This window comes from Primulina tabacum, chromosome 9, assembly GCF_025594145.1.
Source record: "Primulina tabacum isolate GXHZ01 chromosome 9, ASM2559414v2, whole genome shotgun sequence".
Classification (NCBI taxonomy): Eukaryota; Viridiplantae; Streptophyta; class Magnoliopsida; order Lamiales; family Gesneriaceae; genus Primulina; species Primulina tabacum.
The window spans coordinates 38399294-38417233 of record NC_134558.1 but is presented as its reverse complement, the minus strand read 5'-3'; the positions used below and the strand labels follow the sequence as shown (position 1 = coordinate 38417233).

At 35.5% G+C, this 17940-nt stretch overlaps 2 protein-coding genes across 7 annotated transcripts; both read right to left on the bottom strand.

Annotated features, from left to right (window-relative positions):
• Nucleotides 1–133: 133 nt before the first annotated feature.
• Nucleotides 134–8504, bottom strand: LOC142555943 (transcription factor GTE12-like). 3 transcript variants are annotated; one of them, XM_075667111.1, is made up of 11 exons: nt 8288–8504; nt 6349–7390; nt 6064–6127; nt 5848–5925; nt 5719–5765; nt 5583–5643; nt 5420–5476; nt 1300–1415; nt 1118–1184; nt 716–813; nt 134–609 (listed from the first exon to the last, which is right to left on the bottom strand). In XM_075667111.1, exons 2-11 carry the CDS (start codon nt 7300–7302, stop codon nt 379–381), a joined length of 1773 nt encoding a protein of 590 aa, XP_075523226.1. In that variant the 5' UTR covers nt 7303–7390; nt 8288–8504; the 3' UTR covers nt 134–378. The 3 variants fall into 3 exon arrangements, with proteins under 3 accessions (XP_075523226.1, XP_075523228.1, XP_075523227.1); XM_075667113.1 differs by having other exon boundaries at nt 6064–6124; XM_075667112.1 differs by having other exon boundaries at nt 6349–7421; nt 8288–8491.
• A 2523-nt stretch (nt 8505–11027) lies between these two features.
• On the bottom strand, nt 11028–16273 carry LOC142555942 (floral homeotic protein AGAMOUS-like). Of its 4 annotated transcripts, none has more exons than XM_075667107.1 (8): nt 16026–16273; nt 15555–15794; nt 12413–12556; nt 12235–12334; nt 12060–12101; nt 11942–11986; nt 11625–11803; nt 11028–11307 (listed from the first exon to the last, which is right to left on the bottom strand). In XM_075667107.1, the coding sequence occupies exons 2-8, from the start codon at nt 15782–15784 to the stop codon at nt 11304–11306; spliced, it is 744 nt and encodes a 247-aa protein (XP_075523222.1). In that variant the 5' UTR covers nt 15785–15794; nt 16026–16273; the 3' UTR covers nt 11028–11303. The 4 variants fall into 4 exon arrangements, with proteins under 4 accessions (XP_075523222.1, XP_075523224.1, XP_075523223.1 ...); XM_075667109.1 differs by having other exon boundaries at nt 11942–11983; XM_075667108.1 differs by lacking the exon at nt 16026–16273 and adding an exon at nt 15874–15988.
• Between the last annotated feature and the right edge of the window lie 1667 nt (nt 16274–17940).

Here is a 17940-nt window from a genome sequence, read left to right as displayed (position 1 = left end):
TCGAGTACATACATATACATAAAGGAATTAAACTTTTATTTTCTTTAAAAAAAGTTGGATAAATTATTTTCAAAATAAACCAAATGAGTTTCTATGAGCTGATCATAAAACTTTGAAAAGCTTCTACAATTGCTAGAAAGAAACTCCGATTCCACCAATGCATCAAATAAACTCGAGCAAATGTTATTAGCAATATCAATTCCTAATTTTTTATTATTATTATTATGATTGCGGAAGTACGTAACTCACCCATAAAACAGGAATAAAATTTGAAATATTACACGAGATGCACCTATTACTGTCAAACACTACGCTATTTCAAGATATAAACAAGTTAAAGCTAGAGTCAGAAGGCATAAACCCGCACGCACATCCCCCCTACGAGAGAATCTCCCCCTCCTCCCCGCTCAAAATTTCATCTTCTTCTCCCCAATAATCATCCTTTATGTACAAGCCAAGACGCTCCAGAAAGTTTCCAGAGTGACGACTGATTCCCAATGATCCCTCGGACCCCTCTCCATCGACAAAATCAGATGGGGAATCACGGCTTAACATCTCTAGGTAATTCAAAAACTCTTGATTTTCATTTATTTCAACCGTTTTTTCCATCTGCAAAAACGACTCCCAATATATCAATGAATCAAAGTTAAAACCAATTCCTATTGACATAAGTGGATTGGGTAATTAGGCTGGTGGGAAATAAATAAAATAAAACCTTTTGCATTGCCATCCTAGCAGCTTCTCTTTCTTTCTCCCGTCTCATTCTTGATGCTTCTTCAACTGCTTTGATTTCAGCTTCAATTCTGGTCTTCTCTGCAAATCACACAACTTTCTCGTAAATTTGAAATATATTATTAATTATTAAACAATAAAAGGACCACATATTAGACGTAGGTTTGTACAAAAGGGCTGGTGGATACAGATGCATGGTTGAAGAACATAGAAGCAATCATTTAACTTAATTTCATTGATAACTTCTGCTCCAAATTAAAAGGTTTCATAAATCATTATTAAACATCAAGAGGAAAATCCATCGCAAGTTAAACAATGCCAAGTTAACATTTACTTGGATGTGCACATATGCAAAATCATAGTTTGATAAAGAAGTTCTGACCACCTTCACGCTGTTGCCTTTCCATTCTCTCTTTTTCCTGTTGCATCCTTACAGGATCTGACTTCTCACCCTAGAAAATGTCATAAGCAACATATAAGTGATTAATTCAAACTGGCTCAATCAACCAATGTGTCACAAATTAACATCAATCATCAAAACATCTAAGACTAGAAATAAGCAGTTACATGATCTAGTAGAGTCTGATGCGTAGCCCGGAAGATCGTATCGGCAAAGCGAGTTTTTAGCATTGCAGCACGCAAAGCCTTCTTTGGAGACATTTGGAAATTTAATGACGTCCATCCTAGAAACAATTCAAACTCAGAGTTACAATAGGAAGTTAAGAACCGTAACCATGAAACTCATAACCACATGTCTGGAAAAAAACAAAGTAAAAAGGAGTCACAAATAAATTATCCATAGCATGTGCATGCATGCAGATGTCACATGTTTTGGGTAAACATACTTGAACAGTGAAACACTGTAAAGTATTTGTCTCATTCCACAGAAATGCTCAAGAAATAAATTTTTTAAGGTTTCTCCCCCACAATCAAACTCAACTAGAGAAAATTTTCGCACAGGTTATCATTTCCTCGTCAAATTAACACAAGATATGATAGACAAGTTGAGTCCTGCCATATTATTGACAAATTGGAGTCCTGCCCATAGTTGTCAAAGGCGCGCCTAGGCGCTAGGCGGATCTTCAGCGCCTTATGGACAACCAGGCGACGTGCATGGCTGGGCGAGCGCCTTTAGCGCCTTGAAACCGCCTTTCTCCAGGCGATGGGCATTCCAGGCTAGGCGCGCCTCAGGCGCTAGGCGGATCTTCAGCGCCTTATGGACAACCAGGCGACGTGCATGGCTGGGCGAGCGCCTTTAGCGCCTTGAAACCGCCTTTCTCCAGGCGATGGGCGTTCCAGGCGTTCCGCCTCTTTGCAGCAGCCTGTGCGCATCGCATAAGCAGTCTTCTCCTTTATTTTTTAATGACCCAAAGCCCAACTAAATAAGCCCATAACTAATTTCAGCCCATAAGTAATTTACTTTAAAAAAAATAGCCTAGTTTTGCATGGCGATACGTATTCTCCCCTGCCGATTGAAGCTTCTGCCGTTCTGCGCACCATTCTCCCCTGCCGATTGAAGATTGAAGCTTCCTGGACCTGTTCTTCTCTGCCGCAGGCTTCTGTTTTCAAGCTTCTCTTTCAACTATTCTTCTCTGCCGCAGGCTTCTTCTATTTCAGGCTTCTGTTTTGCATTTATTTTAAAAAAATAGCCTAAGTATGGCTTCTCATCCTCAATCAGAAAACACACAACCAGATGGGAATAATAAGAAAGATCCCGGTTGGAAGCATTGTTATTTGAAAAATCCAAATGATACTAATAGTGTGACGTGTAGGTTTTGTGGCTTCACGTCCAATGGAGGAATTTTTCGAGCCAAACAACATATTGCTGGGAATTCAAAAAATGTCAGAAGATGCAAAGAGTGTCCTCAAAGTGTCCGTGATGAGCTGTTGAATTATATGAATGAAAAGAAGAAGCAAACATTGAGAGCTTGCGGTGGAATGAAGCGAGAGTTTTGCTTTCTTGATATCGATGAAGATGAAGACGATGAAGAAGATGTACAACCAAGCAAAAAGAGAAGTTTGACTTCCATACACGAGACTGAAACTGGAAGTGGAAGTGGCAGTGGCAGTGGCAGTGTTAAAGGGCCGATGGATCTCTTTATCAAGAAGAAGAAAACCAAAGGGGGGAAATTGAGGCAAACAAACATAAACGATGCTTGTGATAAAGAGCTTAGAGATCGAACAGTTCAAAAGATAGCTCGTTTCATGTATCAAGCTGCGATTTCTTTCAATGCTGCCCATTTAGATAGCTTCAAGGAAATGATTGAAGCTATAGGTCAGTACGGGCCAAATTTGAAACCACCAAGTTATCATGAATTGAGGGTACCACTTTTACCGAAAGAAATTGCCTACACAAATGAGTTGTTGAAAGAAAACAGAGATGAATGTGAGAAATATGGTTGCTCAATTATGTCTGATGGGTGGACTGATAGGAAGCATAGAACATTGATCAACTTTTTGGTTAATTCACCCAAAGGAACAATGTTCTTGGAATCTGTGGATGCATCCGCCCATGTCAAGACTGGAACCCTGTTATATGAGTTGCTTGATAGATTTGTAGAGTGTGTGGGAGAGAAAAATGTCGTGCAAGTGATTACAGACAATGGCAGCAATTAAGTTTTAGCTGGTAAGTGAAGTATTGAAATTTTATTTCCTTGGATATTATATTACATATAACATAAATTGATTCTTTTTTATTTTGTACTCTTTTTTTTGTAGGTAAACTTCTACAAGCAAAAAGACCGAATTTGTTTTGGACTCCATGTGCTGCTCATTGCATTGATTTGATGCTAGTGGGTATTGGCAAAATTGAGGTGGTTCGGAAGACTATTTCTAGAGCAATTGCTCTTGTTGGTTACATTTACAATCATGGAGGTGTTTTGCACATGATGAGAGAATTTACTGGAAACAAAGAGCTGGCAAGACATGGAGTAACCCGTTTTGCTACTACATTTCTCACTTTGCAAAGCCTCCACAAACGACAAAAGGCTTTGAAGAGAATGTTCATATCAACACAGTGGATAGAAAGTAAATGGTCAAATGATATAAAGGGTAAGAAGGCAAATGATACTGTTTTCAAGCCTTCATTTTGGAATAATGTGACATACACCCTTAAAGTGATGTGTCCTCTAGTGATGGTTCTTCGCATTGCCGATAATGAAACAAGGCCAGCGATGGGTTATATCTATGAAGCTATGGACAGAGCATAAGAAACAATTCTCAAGTTCTTTGATAACAACAGAGAGAAATGTAAAAAAGTGTTAGAATTTATTGATGCTAGATGGGATAATCAGCTTCATCATCCTTTGCACGCGGCAGGATACTACTTAAACCCATATTTTTACTATCACAATCCGAAAGTTGAGACGGATGCAGAAGTCACAAATGGGTTGTTTGCATGCATACAAAGATTGATTCCAAGCCATGACGTGAGGGATAAGATTATTATGGAGGAGTTGCCGGTATATAAGAACTCGGAGTCATTGTTCGGCAACGAATTTGCCATTAGAGCAAGGAACAATAAAGACCAACCAATGGCGCCTGGTATGTGTTTTTTTTGCAAGAAGTTAAATAGTTAAATACTTAGATATCAAATGAAAATGATGAGATGCATTTTTTTTTCAACGGATTGGTGGAAAATGTTTGGCAATGGTACTCCAAATTTGAAAGAATTTGCTATCAAAGTTCTTAGCCTCACATGTAGTGCTTTGGGTTGTGAAAGGAATTGGAGCATATTTGAGCATGTGAGTAAATACTATTACGGTATTACATGACTTCTTTCACTTTTCTTTTCAATTTATAGTTTATGATGGTTTCGTCATTCGTGTCACAGATACATTCAAAGAAAAAGAATAGACTAGATCACAAGAAACTAAGAGATTTGGTATATGTGAAGTACAATCAAACACTCAAGGCTCGTGCAGCTAAGAAGGATAAAAGAGATCCTATAGTTTTGAGGAATATTGATGATTGTAATAATGAGTGGTTGATTGGAATGATGGAAGCTGGAGAGGAACCTGTTTTTGATGATGATGATACTTTGACATGGAACGTTGTAGCAGAGGCTGCTGGAGTAGAAGAAGAAACCAGACATACTAGACGACAACGGACCTCGAACCCTTTTTATAGGGGAGCTTCAACTTCTAGAGGCAAAGGTAGGGGAGGACGAAGAGGTCGGGTGACAAGCCAAACTACTCATGCTCTACAATCACCAATGGATGTAGATGAAGAATCTACTGACGAGGGAGAGTTTGATGATGATGTGTTGAAAGATGATTATTCAGACATTAATGAAAATGTGGAGGATGGTGATGTGGATGAAATGATTGAATTAGAAAGTGATTGATCTGAGTCTAGATTGTTTTGGAAAAATTAAATTGTCTAGCATAAGATTTGAATGTGTTGATTTATCGACAATATTGAGATATTTTTGTTTTTTGTTACTTGAAGCTTTATATATTTAGGTTTTCATATAGTTCATTATTATTAATAGTTGATTTTTAGTAGAACATAAATATATAGTACATTCTCTCTATATTATCGCCTCGTGGCTAGGCGATCGCCTTTTGTCGCCTAGGCGTTCGGGCGCTAGGCAGTGGCTCGTCGCCTTGACGTCGCCTAGCGCCTCGACAACTATGGTCCTGCCACATTATTGGAATATAGACCACATATTAATAAGACAAACTACCTTCACCACAAACATCAGCTGAAGCAGGGGTTGAGACGTGGCCGTGGGGGCTGCTTCCTGCAAAATCAGATTATACAAGATCTTGAATCACAGCATATCATGGCAAAAATACCAGTGCCATTCATGTGGAGATATAATATACCAAAGGAAAAAATGCTCTCACCACCAAAACCTGGGTTTAGTTTGCACGAGTGAGATTCCACGGGATATTTCACCTCGCCATCCTGATGTATTAAGCAAAGTTGCATCAACCACTTTTCATGGGATGCACACTAAATACCAAAGTCGATGATACTTACAGGTTGATCATAACTATCAAGTTCCGATAATCTTTCCAACGTTATCTCTACAAGACAAAATACAACTGAGTTGTTTGACTACCAAATTTTAGGTGTACATGAAATAGTAAAAATAACAATAGAACTAACCATTAGAAATAGACAGAGCTGAAGCTACTTTAAGCCGCCTGCAATGGCATGGCAAGGTAGCACATGCAGAACATTTGGCTGCAATAGAATTGATCGATTGTTTGTGATTCGCGCAAGCAAAAGAAATTTGACAACAGTTTTTTGAGCCTTTAAGAGATGGCTAATTAGCTCTAAAGAAGAGCTAAAAAGAAGACTCTTTTCTACGCCACTCTGTACCTTTCACGGTAGCTTTATTCAGTATTAGGCGCCCACTTTTTTCCATTTTGGCAGGTTTGACCTGCTTCGATAAACACAGAACCACAGAATGTCACTCAAACAGTACAGGTAAAACTCAAGTGAGATATAAGCGTAATGACCTATAACAAAAAAAAAGTGGTGTAAACAAGCAAATGTTTAAGGTTGTGTCAGTTACCACAGCATGCAAAATGAACACCAAAAGAAAGTTACTTTCACACAGCAACAGAGCATAATAATTACCTTCCTCCATAAAATTTATCTCACCTCATCAACTCTTGTATCCTGAAAAGATTTTACAGCTTTTTTCAACTTCCATAAAGTTTCATCCTCAGCTGCATCAAAAAAGGAAGCAATCCTTTCTTCATTTATTGTCAAACCAAATTTTTGGAACACAGCTCTCAAATTTCCGGTCATCTCTCTGCTTGATAACTCCAGAAACTCAAATCTAAGCTTTTGCTTTTCCTCCAATGACATAGGCCTTTTGGCGACAACATTAACAAGTGAAGAAACTTTGTTGAGGCCGATTTTGGGTGCGTCTAGCCCATTATCGTTCGCTGTCCAGTCAGAAGCTTGGCCATTTCTTTCATCAACAAAAAAGTTTTCAACATTCCTGCTCTCACTCTTTAATTTGGCCTCTATTAGTTTCCAACTCTTGTTAAAAATTCCATCTAATTCTTTCGCGAATGAATGGAAACAGTTCCCAGGAGGATTATACAACATTGCATTGGAAAAGGTCAACCTAACATCAGCAGCAAAGTCCTCTGCTCGATAGTATGATTCACCCTCTAGTTTGCGCTTTATCGTTCCCAAATCCATAGGCTTCGTGATTATGGATAAATAATCAGGTATATTCAATTCCACTGGATCAACCGGTTTTCTAAAATGACATCCGAATCGATGAATCATCAATGTTTTCAAAATGTTAGTACACTGCTGCTTCACATTACAGTCCATCTTCTGCCTTTTCACCCTTTGACCATCAAGACGTGTGTCAGCCCTTCGCTTATTACAGTCTACCGGCGTACATGATCTCACTGAATTATCCAAGTCCGATAGCTTATCTTTGACCACAGTAACTCGGTGGCCACTTTTGTGTCCATTGGTTACCACAAACTTAATGATGTTTTGGCATGGTTTCACATTTGATTCATCCCTTATTCCTTTGGAAGTTATTTTAAACTTCAATCTGCTTTTGACCGAGTTATCCAGAGCTGTCATCGTGGAAAACTAAAATAGTTGATACAGGGAGTGGATCAGATTGTAATGGTCATTCACAGCCACCATGCCCACTTGCCCCAGCAACGCACTTCACATACAGGGAAAAAGATACGTTGATACTGATTTGATAACAGCAACATAATGTACATGTATGCAATAAATGGAAGATTGACAACACTAGCAAGTAGCCATAACATTGAAATGCTAAACCTAGAGCTACAAGTTACAGACTAGAGTAAATAATTTCAGCCTCCAAAAACCATTTAGAATAACTTGCTTATAGCACAGAAACATGGCTGAGAAATAAAATAGTTTCTGCCAACAGGAATAGTTTAGTTAAATTTCTTGATTATAAAATTTACAGCAACACGTGACAAAGGTCAGAGTAAGATCGGATGAAGGGTACACCAGAGCAGGTAAAAGTACAACGGAACATACTACTGTAAAATTATCGACAAGTACAAGAGAAGAAGAGACTACAACTAATCAATATAATAAAATCTAGGAAAGTTATCCCACAATTACGCTTGCAAGATGCAAGAATCAGAACATCGTGTATAATAATAATAACAAACGAATCAACGGTTTTAGGAACAAATCGAGATTAATAAAGTCACCGATATAAAAAAACAAACTCACCCCATTCGGAAACATAAAATTTTATATTCCAATAAACACGTAAAAATACTTCCCATAGTAGAACTCACTACCAAAAGGAAAAAAACCCAGTTAATATTAAACAATAAAGTATACACAAACGAGGAGATATATTTGACAAATAAGATGGATCGGACACAGGAAATAAGGAAAACAGTAGTAAAATCATAATCACATAAAAATCAGCAAGTTCAGTGAAAGTTCAACTTTCCATCCACATATTGAATATAAACGCTGCCACCATACACAAAAACCAGAATTTTCATGAACCCAAATTAAATGAGAAAATTAAAGAACACCAGGGTTCTTAGAAGTTGAGCATACTTACCCAATACAAAATCGCGACTTTGAGAACGTAGCTTCCAACGTTGAAAGAGCAAACGCATATTAAAAAGAATAAAACTGGCTTTCGAAAGACAATAAGATCGAGTGTTAGAAGGATTGGGAGTCGAGCGAACGAAGAGGCGAGAGGTTTTAGGGTTTCACTCCCGCCCTCGTCCCCCTGTGTATTTGCTTCGAACTCGACGCATCTTTGTTTTTTAATAGGCCGGCTTTAGTTTCACGAATTGACAAATTTGTCCCGAGGATAGTATGGGAATTGTTGCCCTTAAGCGCGTAAGACGGGGAAGGGCGGCCGGCAGAAGAGTAAATGAAAACCAAGAATTTGTTCAGTTAATTGTATAAATATATTGGGAAAATGATATTTTGGCGTTTAGGTGTGACTATTTGTGATTTTAGTTATCTCTGTTGTCAAATTTTAATGATAATTTCATATTTTCAATATTTTGATTTTTTTTATCAAAAGTGCTGATGTACTACACACGTCTGAAAAAAGAATAAAATTATATATATATATTTTTTATTTTTTTCAAAATAAAATTTTTCCTAATATTGTTATCTAGACAACTATCTTCAAAAAATATTAAAGCAAATTCACCATTTTTGTTGCGTGTGTAAAAATAGTTATATCATTAAAACGTGTATATTTAAGGTATTTTAGAAAGAATTTTAAAATCTTGATAAAATATGGACGTAATGTTCCAGATTCGACAATATATCAATATGAGTCTTTCTAATGTGTTTATGTTCTCATCCACACGTACCCTAGAATATTTTTCATAGGATCACTCATCCTAGAATTGTCCCAAATCAAACAGGTTTAAAAGTGATATCCCAGATATTCGTCAAGCCCCTCCAAGACCCTAGACAAAGCAAAACAGCATGATGAGCCGAGCTCTATGAGAGGTATGACAATACCTGAAGGGAAGTGCTTGCTGGTTTCCCTGAGTTGATTATTGCAATCTTGGTGGAAGCCTGAAGTATGAGGTAGAGCAGATAAGGGGGAAGGCCCATTAGTTATAATATTTGGGGACCAATTTGAATTAAAAGAAAGCTTTCAGTTCGAAACTCTCCGTGGCACTCTTATTTCTGACTTTACAATCACATGAAGTTCACTTTTTATGATCCGCCTCACAAGAGTTGACCAACAACATATTCTACATCAGCCTGAGATTGTCAGGAATGAAACTTCCATTGCTCATCCCGTCTTTTCCGGAAAATGCTATGTTCAACTATGTCCACCCACCTCGACAATCCCATATAAGAAGTACAAATGGTCGTACAGCTCGGGACCGAGCTAACAAAGTTAACAAAATAATTGGAAGATGATACCATTAGCTTATTTATCGTATTTTTTTCGGAAAAACGCAATAGTTAACGATTGTAATACGGTATGAGTGACCCTAATCAATAAATCATGGCAATCAATAGTGCCTCCATGCAGCCTGCAACATGTAGATAAGGGTAAAATCATGATAATCCTAAACGCGGAATTCATGGTGACGAATATGCTACAAAATGTCTTGGGACTCTGAGGTCATCATCATTTCTTCACTTATAAATATCAGATGTTCTCGTTCAAAAGCAATTTGATTCTGATCATATGTATTATATTTGTATTTATATTATTTAGAGTTTTCTCTATTTCGTAAGATGGAGAAAACTCTGAATATGCCAAGAGTCGTTTCATTTTCATGCAATTTCTTGACACCAACAATAACTTTACGCTCTCATTTACTCATGATCACAATGATTTTTAGATTTAAATTTTTTTTTATCAGGATCAAATTTGGAGTTGGAGCTTATTCATTGTAAACTACCATCTTGACTTCGTGTCTTATATGTTGTACGTGACTCAGTGTATTTGACTTTCTAGATAGTTTTACTTATAAAAAAATTGATGTCTACACACTCGGGACAGTCGAATCAAATACCAATGAATATTGTATACAATTCTTCTAAACAGTTTCTCTTTTACTATCAAAATATTTTACTGTTTTCAGATCTTTGCCGCCTTGCTCAAATTTCTGCGTCGAGAGTCATCACTGTTAAAAATAATTCACGCACGGCGCTAAACTGCTTGTTTTCTTGAAAATAGAAGAGGCATGAAAATTCTAAATAATTTATTTATTTTAGGAACCAATCCCGTTCTGAATATAAAAACTACATTTTATTTTTCATTTGTCCTATATATATAGAACAATTTCCATATTTACTATAATTTCACAAATATACACTCATAATTAACTAAGTAAATTAATTCCAATAAAATTTTAATACTGTTAGAACATTTATTAAACAAAGGTAAAATGAATTTTTTGGGTAAAATTTATTTTTCCAATAAATTTATTAATACTTGTGAAAACACACGTAAGCTTATATGGGAAGGAATATGGATTACAGTGAGTCGGATTCAGGTGTGATCTCATATCCTCGGTCATCATCTTCATTTATTACATTCACTCCATACCCATCTCATACCCATCATGTATTTACTTTTCTTCGTCCACATACTCGATGGATGATCAAATATTCATACCCAACCAAATATCACATTACCACCTATAATTATAATTTTTGAATTTTAAATTATTTCGATGAATCTATGCATATAAACTATTTGTGTATAAAATACAATTCCTTAGCTTGTTCATCTTGTGTAGCACTAAATTTCTTCCTAATTACACAATGAGATTTGATTGAATTTGAGATAATAGACACATTCTGAGTGAAATAACACTTGAAACATGTGATCTTATTCATCATAGGCAGAAACAAGGTCCAAAAATACAACAAAGTACTGATAAAATAGACAATATCTGTTTCGTAGCACGATGATAACATTGATAAAATATTTATATAACAAGCTACACTTACTCAGTTAACATGATACGACTCTGATCATATTCAATTTGATATCGGCTCATCTTCTTAATTCACCTAAAAGCCACAAATACCTTGCAAGAAACAGGAACATGAGAAATACCATGGCTTCTGTTACCCCATCAGCTGTCGGAAAATACGAGAAAATTGTTATTGCATTTTTTTTATCTTCTTCGTTCAAATAATAGCATGTGTGTTTAATTGAATCCAAAAATATTCAACTTAAACGAGTTTGAGAAGTCCATCCAACTCTTAGGAAGCTTTTACCCCAGAAAACAATCAAGTACTTGATTTGTTCGTGAAACGGGCTTCTTTAAATTCGAAGAATGTGTGTATATATAAGCACAACCCTGCTTTCTTTCACTACAAATAATGGTGTTTAGATATATATTCACGTATAATTGTGCAAATTTGTATTATGTTGAAACGCGGTGAATACTTACACTAACTGCAGAGATGGTGGGTCTTGACGAGGGTAATGATCATTATTTTGTTGCAACTCATTGACTTGAAGGTAGCTTCGAGCATCAAATGTCTGGGGCGGAACGAGTTGATCATAATCAGGAGCACTTGCAGGCAACAAATTCATGTGCTGTTGTTGGGCTCTCTCAGTTTCAGCTATCTTTACAGTTCATCCAAAAACCAAATGTGAGTCAATCCCGTGTACATACAATTATGATCAGGTCACTTATGTGAAAACACACCAATTCATCGCCCAAACATTAGCTACAAATGGATATGATGTTATATATTAATGTACCTTTGCTCGAAGGTACTGGTTATTGTGATGTAAGTCGACCTCCTGCTGCAAATCATCAGCAAGCTAAGAATTCAAATACATGTTAGCGACAGGAAAATATACATGATCACTTACTTACCCTCTTCTGCATGTATTCAATTTCAGAAAAAAGCAGCTCATTCTGCAACAAATTGACGGAGGACACATTATATTAACAACAACAATTCATCATCATCCATTCAGAAATTGATTTAAATTTGAAAATAAATAAATAAATTATATCTTCATTCGTATTCATATATTCGCCTATCAACCTTTTTGGATCGAATTCTGCTAATGCCTCTTTCAACCTTAGTCTCCAGATTCTTGAGCTCCCTCAGGGTTAAACCTCCTAAAGACTCACCAATCATGTTCCTGAATCAAAATATGAATATGGTCCAAGTGAAATAATTATTGGGAAATGCATGCATTTATGCTTTAACTGTTCATCACCTGTTATGGTTCTGCAAATTACTGATCTGTGCACGTAGTTTTGACGCTTCTTGCTGGTAATACTGAGTGTTGGCTTCAGCAACAGACCCATGGTTTGAGGAATCTGAGGATGCTTTCTTGTACCTTTCGATGGTCGTTTTCACACTGCACCAGTCGGATAAATTCAAGTCCTTATGTTCATGGTCATTATACAACAATCTAATTTTGAGACCATAGCACTCATTTTTCAAGAAACTTGAGTTTAAATTCTTCAAGAAACTTGAGTTTAAATTCTCGTTGCAGTCTCTAACATCTCGACGTTTTGTACAAATAAACTCAACAATATCTCTTCCGAATTTTCTTTTTTTTTTTTAACTCATGATTTTATGGGGGAAGAATAGCCTTTTGTACAATGAACAAAAACCAATGGGGAAAAGGCATCAACAACAATCCAAAAGGGAGTGTTGAAATTCGCTCAGATTGATTCTGCAGTCCATTCAAAATGTCTAATGTGACATGATTTAATGAATTGAACCCAACACAACAGACAGCTAGCTCACTCCTTACTTTCTGCTACCTTAATTCAGTCGAGGCACTGATTGGCTGCCATTGCCAAGCTGGCACTCGATCTTCTATATTGATTGGCTCATATTTCTATATATATTTTAAATTTTTAGTACTGTGATGTTAAGTAAAGCTTCTATTATATGTATATATCTACATATAAACTCTACTTATTTATAATACAAACATTACTCAAATTTACCACACGTATAAGCATAGATATCAGTATATGCACAGATCATGAGGTCAGTATTATTTTACAGGCATAAACAAAATTCTTAGCCCCACCACCTTAAACTTCTAGTCTATAAAAACAATCAAACGTTGAGTAGATTTCACGAGTAAATATATAGAGTTCGTTTCTATTAAAGCACAAATCTGTCCTATTGTTAAATTTATACTATCAAGGATAATCGTTAAATCTTTATTATATATATATATATAGATCTCACATTAATATCTATTTGGTGAGATCAAAAAACTATATTTTCGTTTTTCACATTCGCATCCTCTATATTTAATGAATTTCACACTTACTTTCTTTGTATTAATTTTATAATTATAATATTTGTCCTTGATAAGTAAGATAAGTGTCAAATACAAGAAGTACTTCTGTTATGTTTCAGACATATATGAACTATGTTGATATTTGTTGTATATATCAATTTTTGGGATTTGATGTGAATATTCTTGGTTAAATTGAATGAGTCAAAGTAAAAACACCAATATCTATCCATAAACTAGACCTACCTAGAACATGAACTTGCACTTTCTTACAAACACCCCTACGGTATTCTTTCAAATATTTTAATTATGTGATTATTTGAAAAAATTTTGAAAAACTAAATTTCCAATTCTTATTTTCAAAATTTAAAATTTTTAAATCATTAAGAATTAATATATTTTAAAAATCCATCAAACTAAGCCATGACCTAACAATAAAAGTGGGAAGTAATGCCTATTACATCTAATATTTCTTTTCTAACAGCACTTTATTTTCCCAGAATATATTGTAAATTATTCAAGTTGATTCTCACCAACAAAGCTAGCACAGGAAGAAAATCAAAAAAACATCTGAATTTCAGAAATCTCCTATTGGCTGGCAGAAGCCGTACCCTACGTGATCTCTGTGTTTGTGTATATATAAATATATATATATTTATATAGTTTGTACGCATATGTTCAGAACTTCAAGGCAGGCATTCTCATTGGTTAGCTATCCTGCTTCAGTTCCGTTCATTTACTTCTTTCCTCTTTTGGTTACAAAGTTTTCAGAAGCTTAGTGAAAGCCTTAAACTGAGATGGCATAAAGAAAACGGGTTCAGTAATTAAAGTTTCACCGTCGCAGAAAAAATTTGAGAGAAAAAAAAAAATCTAGTATCATGACATATTAAAACTGCATTTGGTCAGAAATTAAGAACAAGAAAATCGAGTGTGACGTGACCAAAGATTCTTGTAACTGAGATAAATTTATCTACTTCGACTTTCGGTTCTAAGTATACCTATGGTTAGATTCCAAGAACAAGAAAATCAAACCAGAAGTAAAAAGTAAATTGGGTTGGATTCATGCTAAAGTTTTCTGAGATTGAGTTGCCGAAGTAATGATCTGTGCTAACTAGCAAGACCCCCTCTCGCATGTCGCAGATTAGGTTTCCGGTATGTGAAAAGACAAGAAAGACCCGTGTCATTTGAGTTTATATAATTTATGTCCAAAAGATCTGTGCTTGGGCTCGGAGGAGTTTGTAGCTAGAGAAATCATGAATGATAGGTGTAAAGTAGACATTTTGAGGGTTAATTTGAGCTCAATCTTGGTTATTACTCGGGATTTTGAAGAACATAATAAACGTCTCCAAATTTAAAAGAAAAAGAAACCCTAATGAGGGATGTAATAGGACTGTTGACATCTTTTCTCGCAGAGTCCTTTTTCTTTACCTTGCTGATGCTAAAAACTGACTTGCTATTAAAGATTTATTCAATGGATCGGCAAATGAGAGCTTGACAACTTGAAAATAGTCCTCCCACAGCCTTTGAGGGGAAGAAAACTTGGCAGCAAATGTAATTTGAGAGGTGATCTCAAAATTTTTTTTTTGTATTAATGTATGGCTTCAAATTTTCCATTTCTTGCTGACAACAACTATGCATTTATCTTTTGCAAGAGATCTATGCATTAAAAAGAAACCCTCGTAAAGCACAGTGAAATGAACAAATTAGGAAAACAAAGAAAGACAAACAAATCTATGTCAAGAAAAAAAAGCTAAACATTTTCACTGCATGATTATGTCCATGGTATCAAAATCTTCCCCAAAATTTGGTTTAGCAAGATCTCAAATGGAGGAGGTCACAAATTTATCTAAGTTCCCCTTTTTGTTGGACACGAGAAAATGAGAGAGAGAAGCATCCAAGATCCATCGTTTCCTTACAGAAAAAAACAAGAAGGAAAAAAAAAAAGCAAAACATAAAGACAAGCGCCTCCAGAGCAGTTTCAAGAGAAGTGAAACCAGCCCAGATCCCCCAACATAGCTAAAAATTAGTTGAACCTTTTTTCATCTTTTGCTCTATAAGTTTGACCTTTTTTGCTACACAAAATTTGTATGTTTACCTGTTGTTTGAATACTCGTAGAGACGGCCTCGGTTGGAGAAGACAATCAGAGCAACCTCAGCATCACAAAGCACCGATAGTTCATAGGCCTTCTTCAGCAGACCGTTGCGGCGTTTACAGAAGGTCACCTGCCGATTTGTCGTGTTTTCGATCCGCTTGATCTCGATCTTCCCCCTCGCAATCTTCCTCTGGGGAGACAAATCCCTTGCTTGGTCATTGTGGAATTCCATCGATTAATTTCTGCAGCAAAAGTAACATCAGTTTGTGATTCTTGACATACCTAAAATAAATATAAAAAAATCTGAATCAAACTTTGCACCCTTTGTAATTTGGATTCCAGAAACATCAAACGATTGCCAAAAATTAAGCTTTAAATTAATACTTCATCAAGAACTGTGTTATCATGTATATGTGACAGCGACAGTATATATACACTTCTTAATTTGTAAGATTATTTGCGGCCTCGCTAACCTGATAACGGGTTGAAGGTTTCTTGAGAGCAGAAGACGAATTAAATTTCTGTATGATGTAAGGAACCGATACAGAAAAATGTTAGGAGTTGTGTATTTATAAAGTGAAGTTGACTCGTAATGCCATGATAATAATAGATAACTTGATCTCTGTTGTTAGCACAGCTAAATTCTTTTTACTTAATTGTATTTTGTATCCCTGCAAAATTCATGCATGCTAATTAATTTCTGTGATATTTTCTCATTTTTTTTCTCGAGGTCGATCGGAACAAGAACATAAGAAAATTGTTTGAATAAAAATAAAAATCCATTTACTCATTTTTTTTCTTCTTCTTTCTGCGTTGCTCGCTTTTTTTAGTTCTATCCCGAGTGTGTATGACTCGGTTACTCCTCCGGAGAGCTAATTATTTGGCCACATTTTCTTTCCTACTTTCACATAAAATGGCCCTCAAAAAGTAAAATAGAATTGTAATTTACATTCAAGGTTTATTAGAGGTGAATATCTGCTAACTGAACACAGACAAATGGTACTTAACGTGCGGTTGGGTTTTCCAAAATACATCGTATCTATGCTACGGATATGTAACATACGGTGACACCATTTCTTTTGCTATATATTGAATGAGAAGTTTACCACTCCACGGTAACCATGGGATTCTAAAAGTAAATATGTTTCTCGTGTCGCGATGTCTAATATAAGACAAAAACTTGTATGAGACGATCTCACGGGTCGTATTTTGTTAGACATATTTCTTATTTGGTTCATTCATGAAAAAATATTACTTTTTATGTTAATTAAGAGTATTACTTTTTATTGTGAATATTGGTAGGGTTGACCCGTCTCACAGATAAAGATTCGTGAGACCGTCTCACAAAAGACCTACTCCTAATATAATTGTCGTTTTGGTCCTCTAAATTTCATTCTCAGTCCAATAAATTTGTTTTTTTTTTTTTACCTTTTCAATGGTATGACACCACATCAGTAATATCTAGGACCATGTCAATACTTTGACTAAAAAATGGAAAAAACAAAATTATTAAAGTAAGACTGAAGTTTGATTATATAGAATATCAAAATTACAATCAAGCTAGCTTATGTGATCAATTTTACGATTTTCCCTCTTCTGTGCCATGTTCAAAACTCTTTTATATGTGACTGAACTTTACCATTAATCGATATACCTTTTCTAGATGAATTTTGTTTGTTTGTCTTTGTGATGTATTTGTTCACCCTACTCGGTTGAGTTCATGTTAGCATAATGGTAGTACGCTAATGCTAAATCCAATTGTCCAAAATTGATTTGAACATGCGAGGTCCATAGAAATATATGAACCTCCCATGATCAAATTAAAAGTAGACTATTAGATCGGTATTACCCTTATGCTAGCATCTCATCTGCCGAATTTGCTATATTTTACTTTTTTATTTTTATTTTTTTGCAATAACTTAACCACGACGTGATTTGAGTTGACCTAGCTAGCAAGGTGACTGTGGCTCATTTCTTGGGGATTGGTTTGGATATTGTCATGCTAAATATGAATTATCATTTTTCTTGAAAGATAGGTCATCTTACGATATATTACCCTACCGAGACCCTTTCATGTTATTATGATAACTCGTTGTTTTGATAACTAAAATTATTGTCTGTGCCAAATTTGTTTGTGGCTTCTGATTATATATGTTGTGTTTAGAATTCAATTTTTATATTCATGATATGTATTATGTTCAGAAATATTTTATATAAATAGGTTAACTAGATAACGATATTGTAAAATTTAACCAGTGTGTATGATATAATTAAATAGGGATTGCCTATTTTAGACGAGGTTATTAAAACTATACATATCTTGTTTAAGAATTTAAGTATTTAACGTAAAAACTCTCATGAGACTGTCTCACGAATCAATTTTGTGAA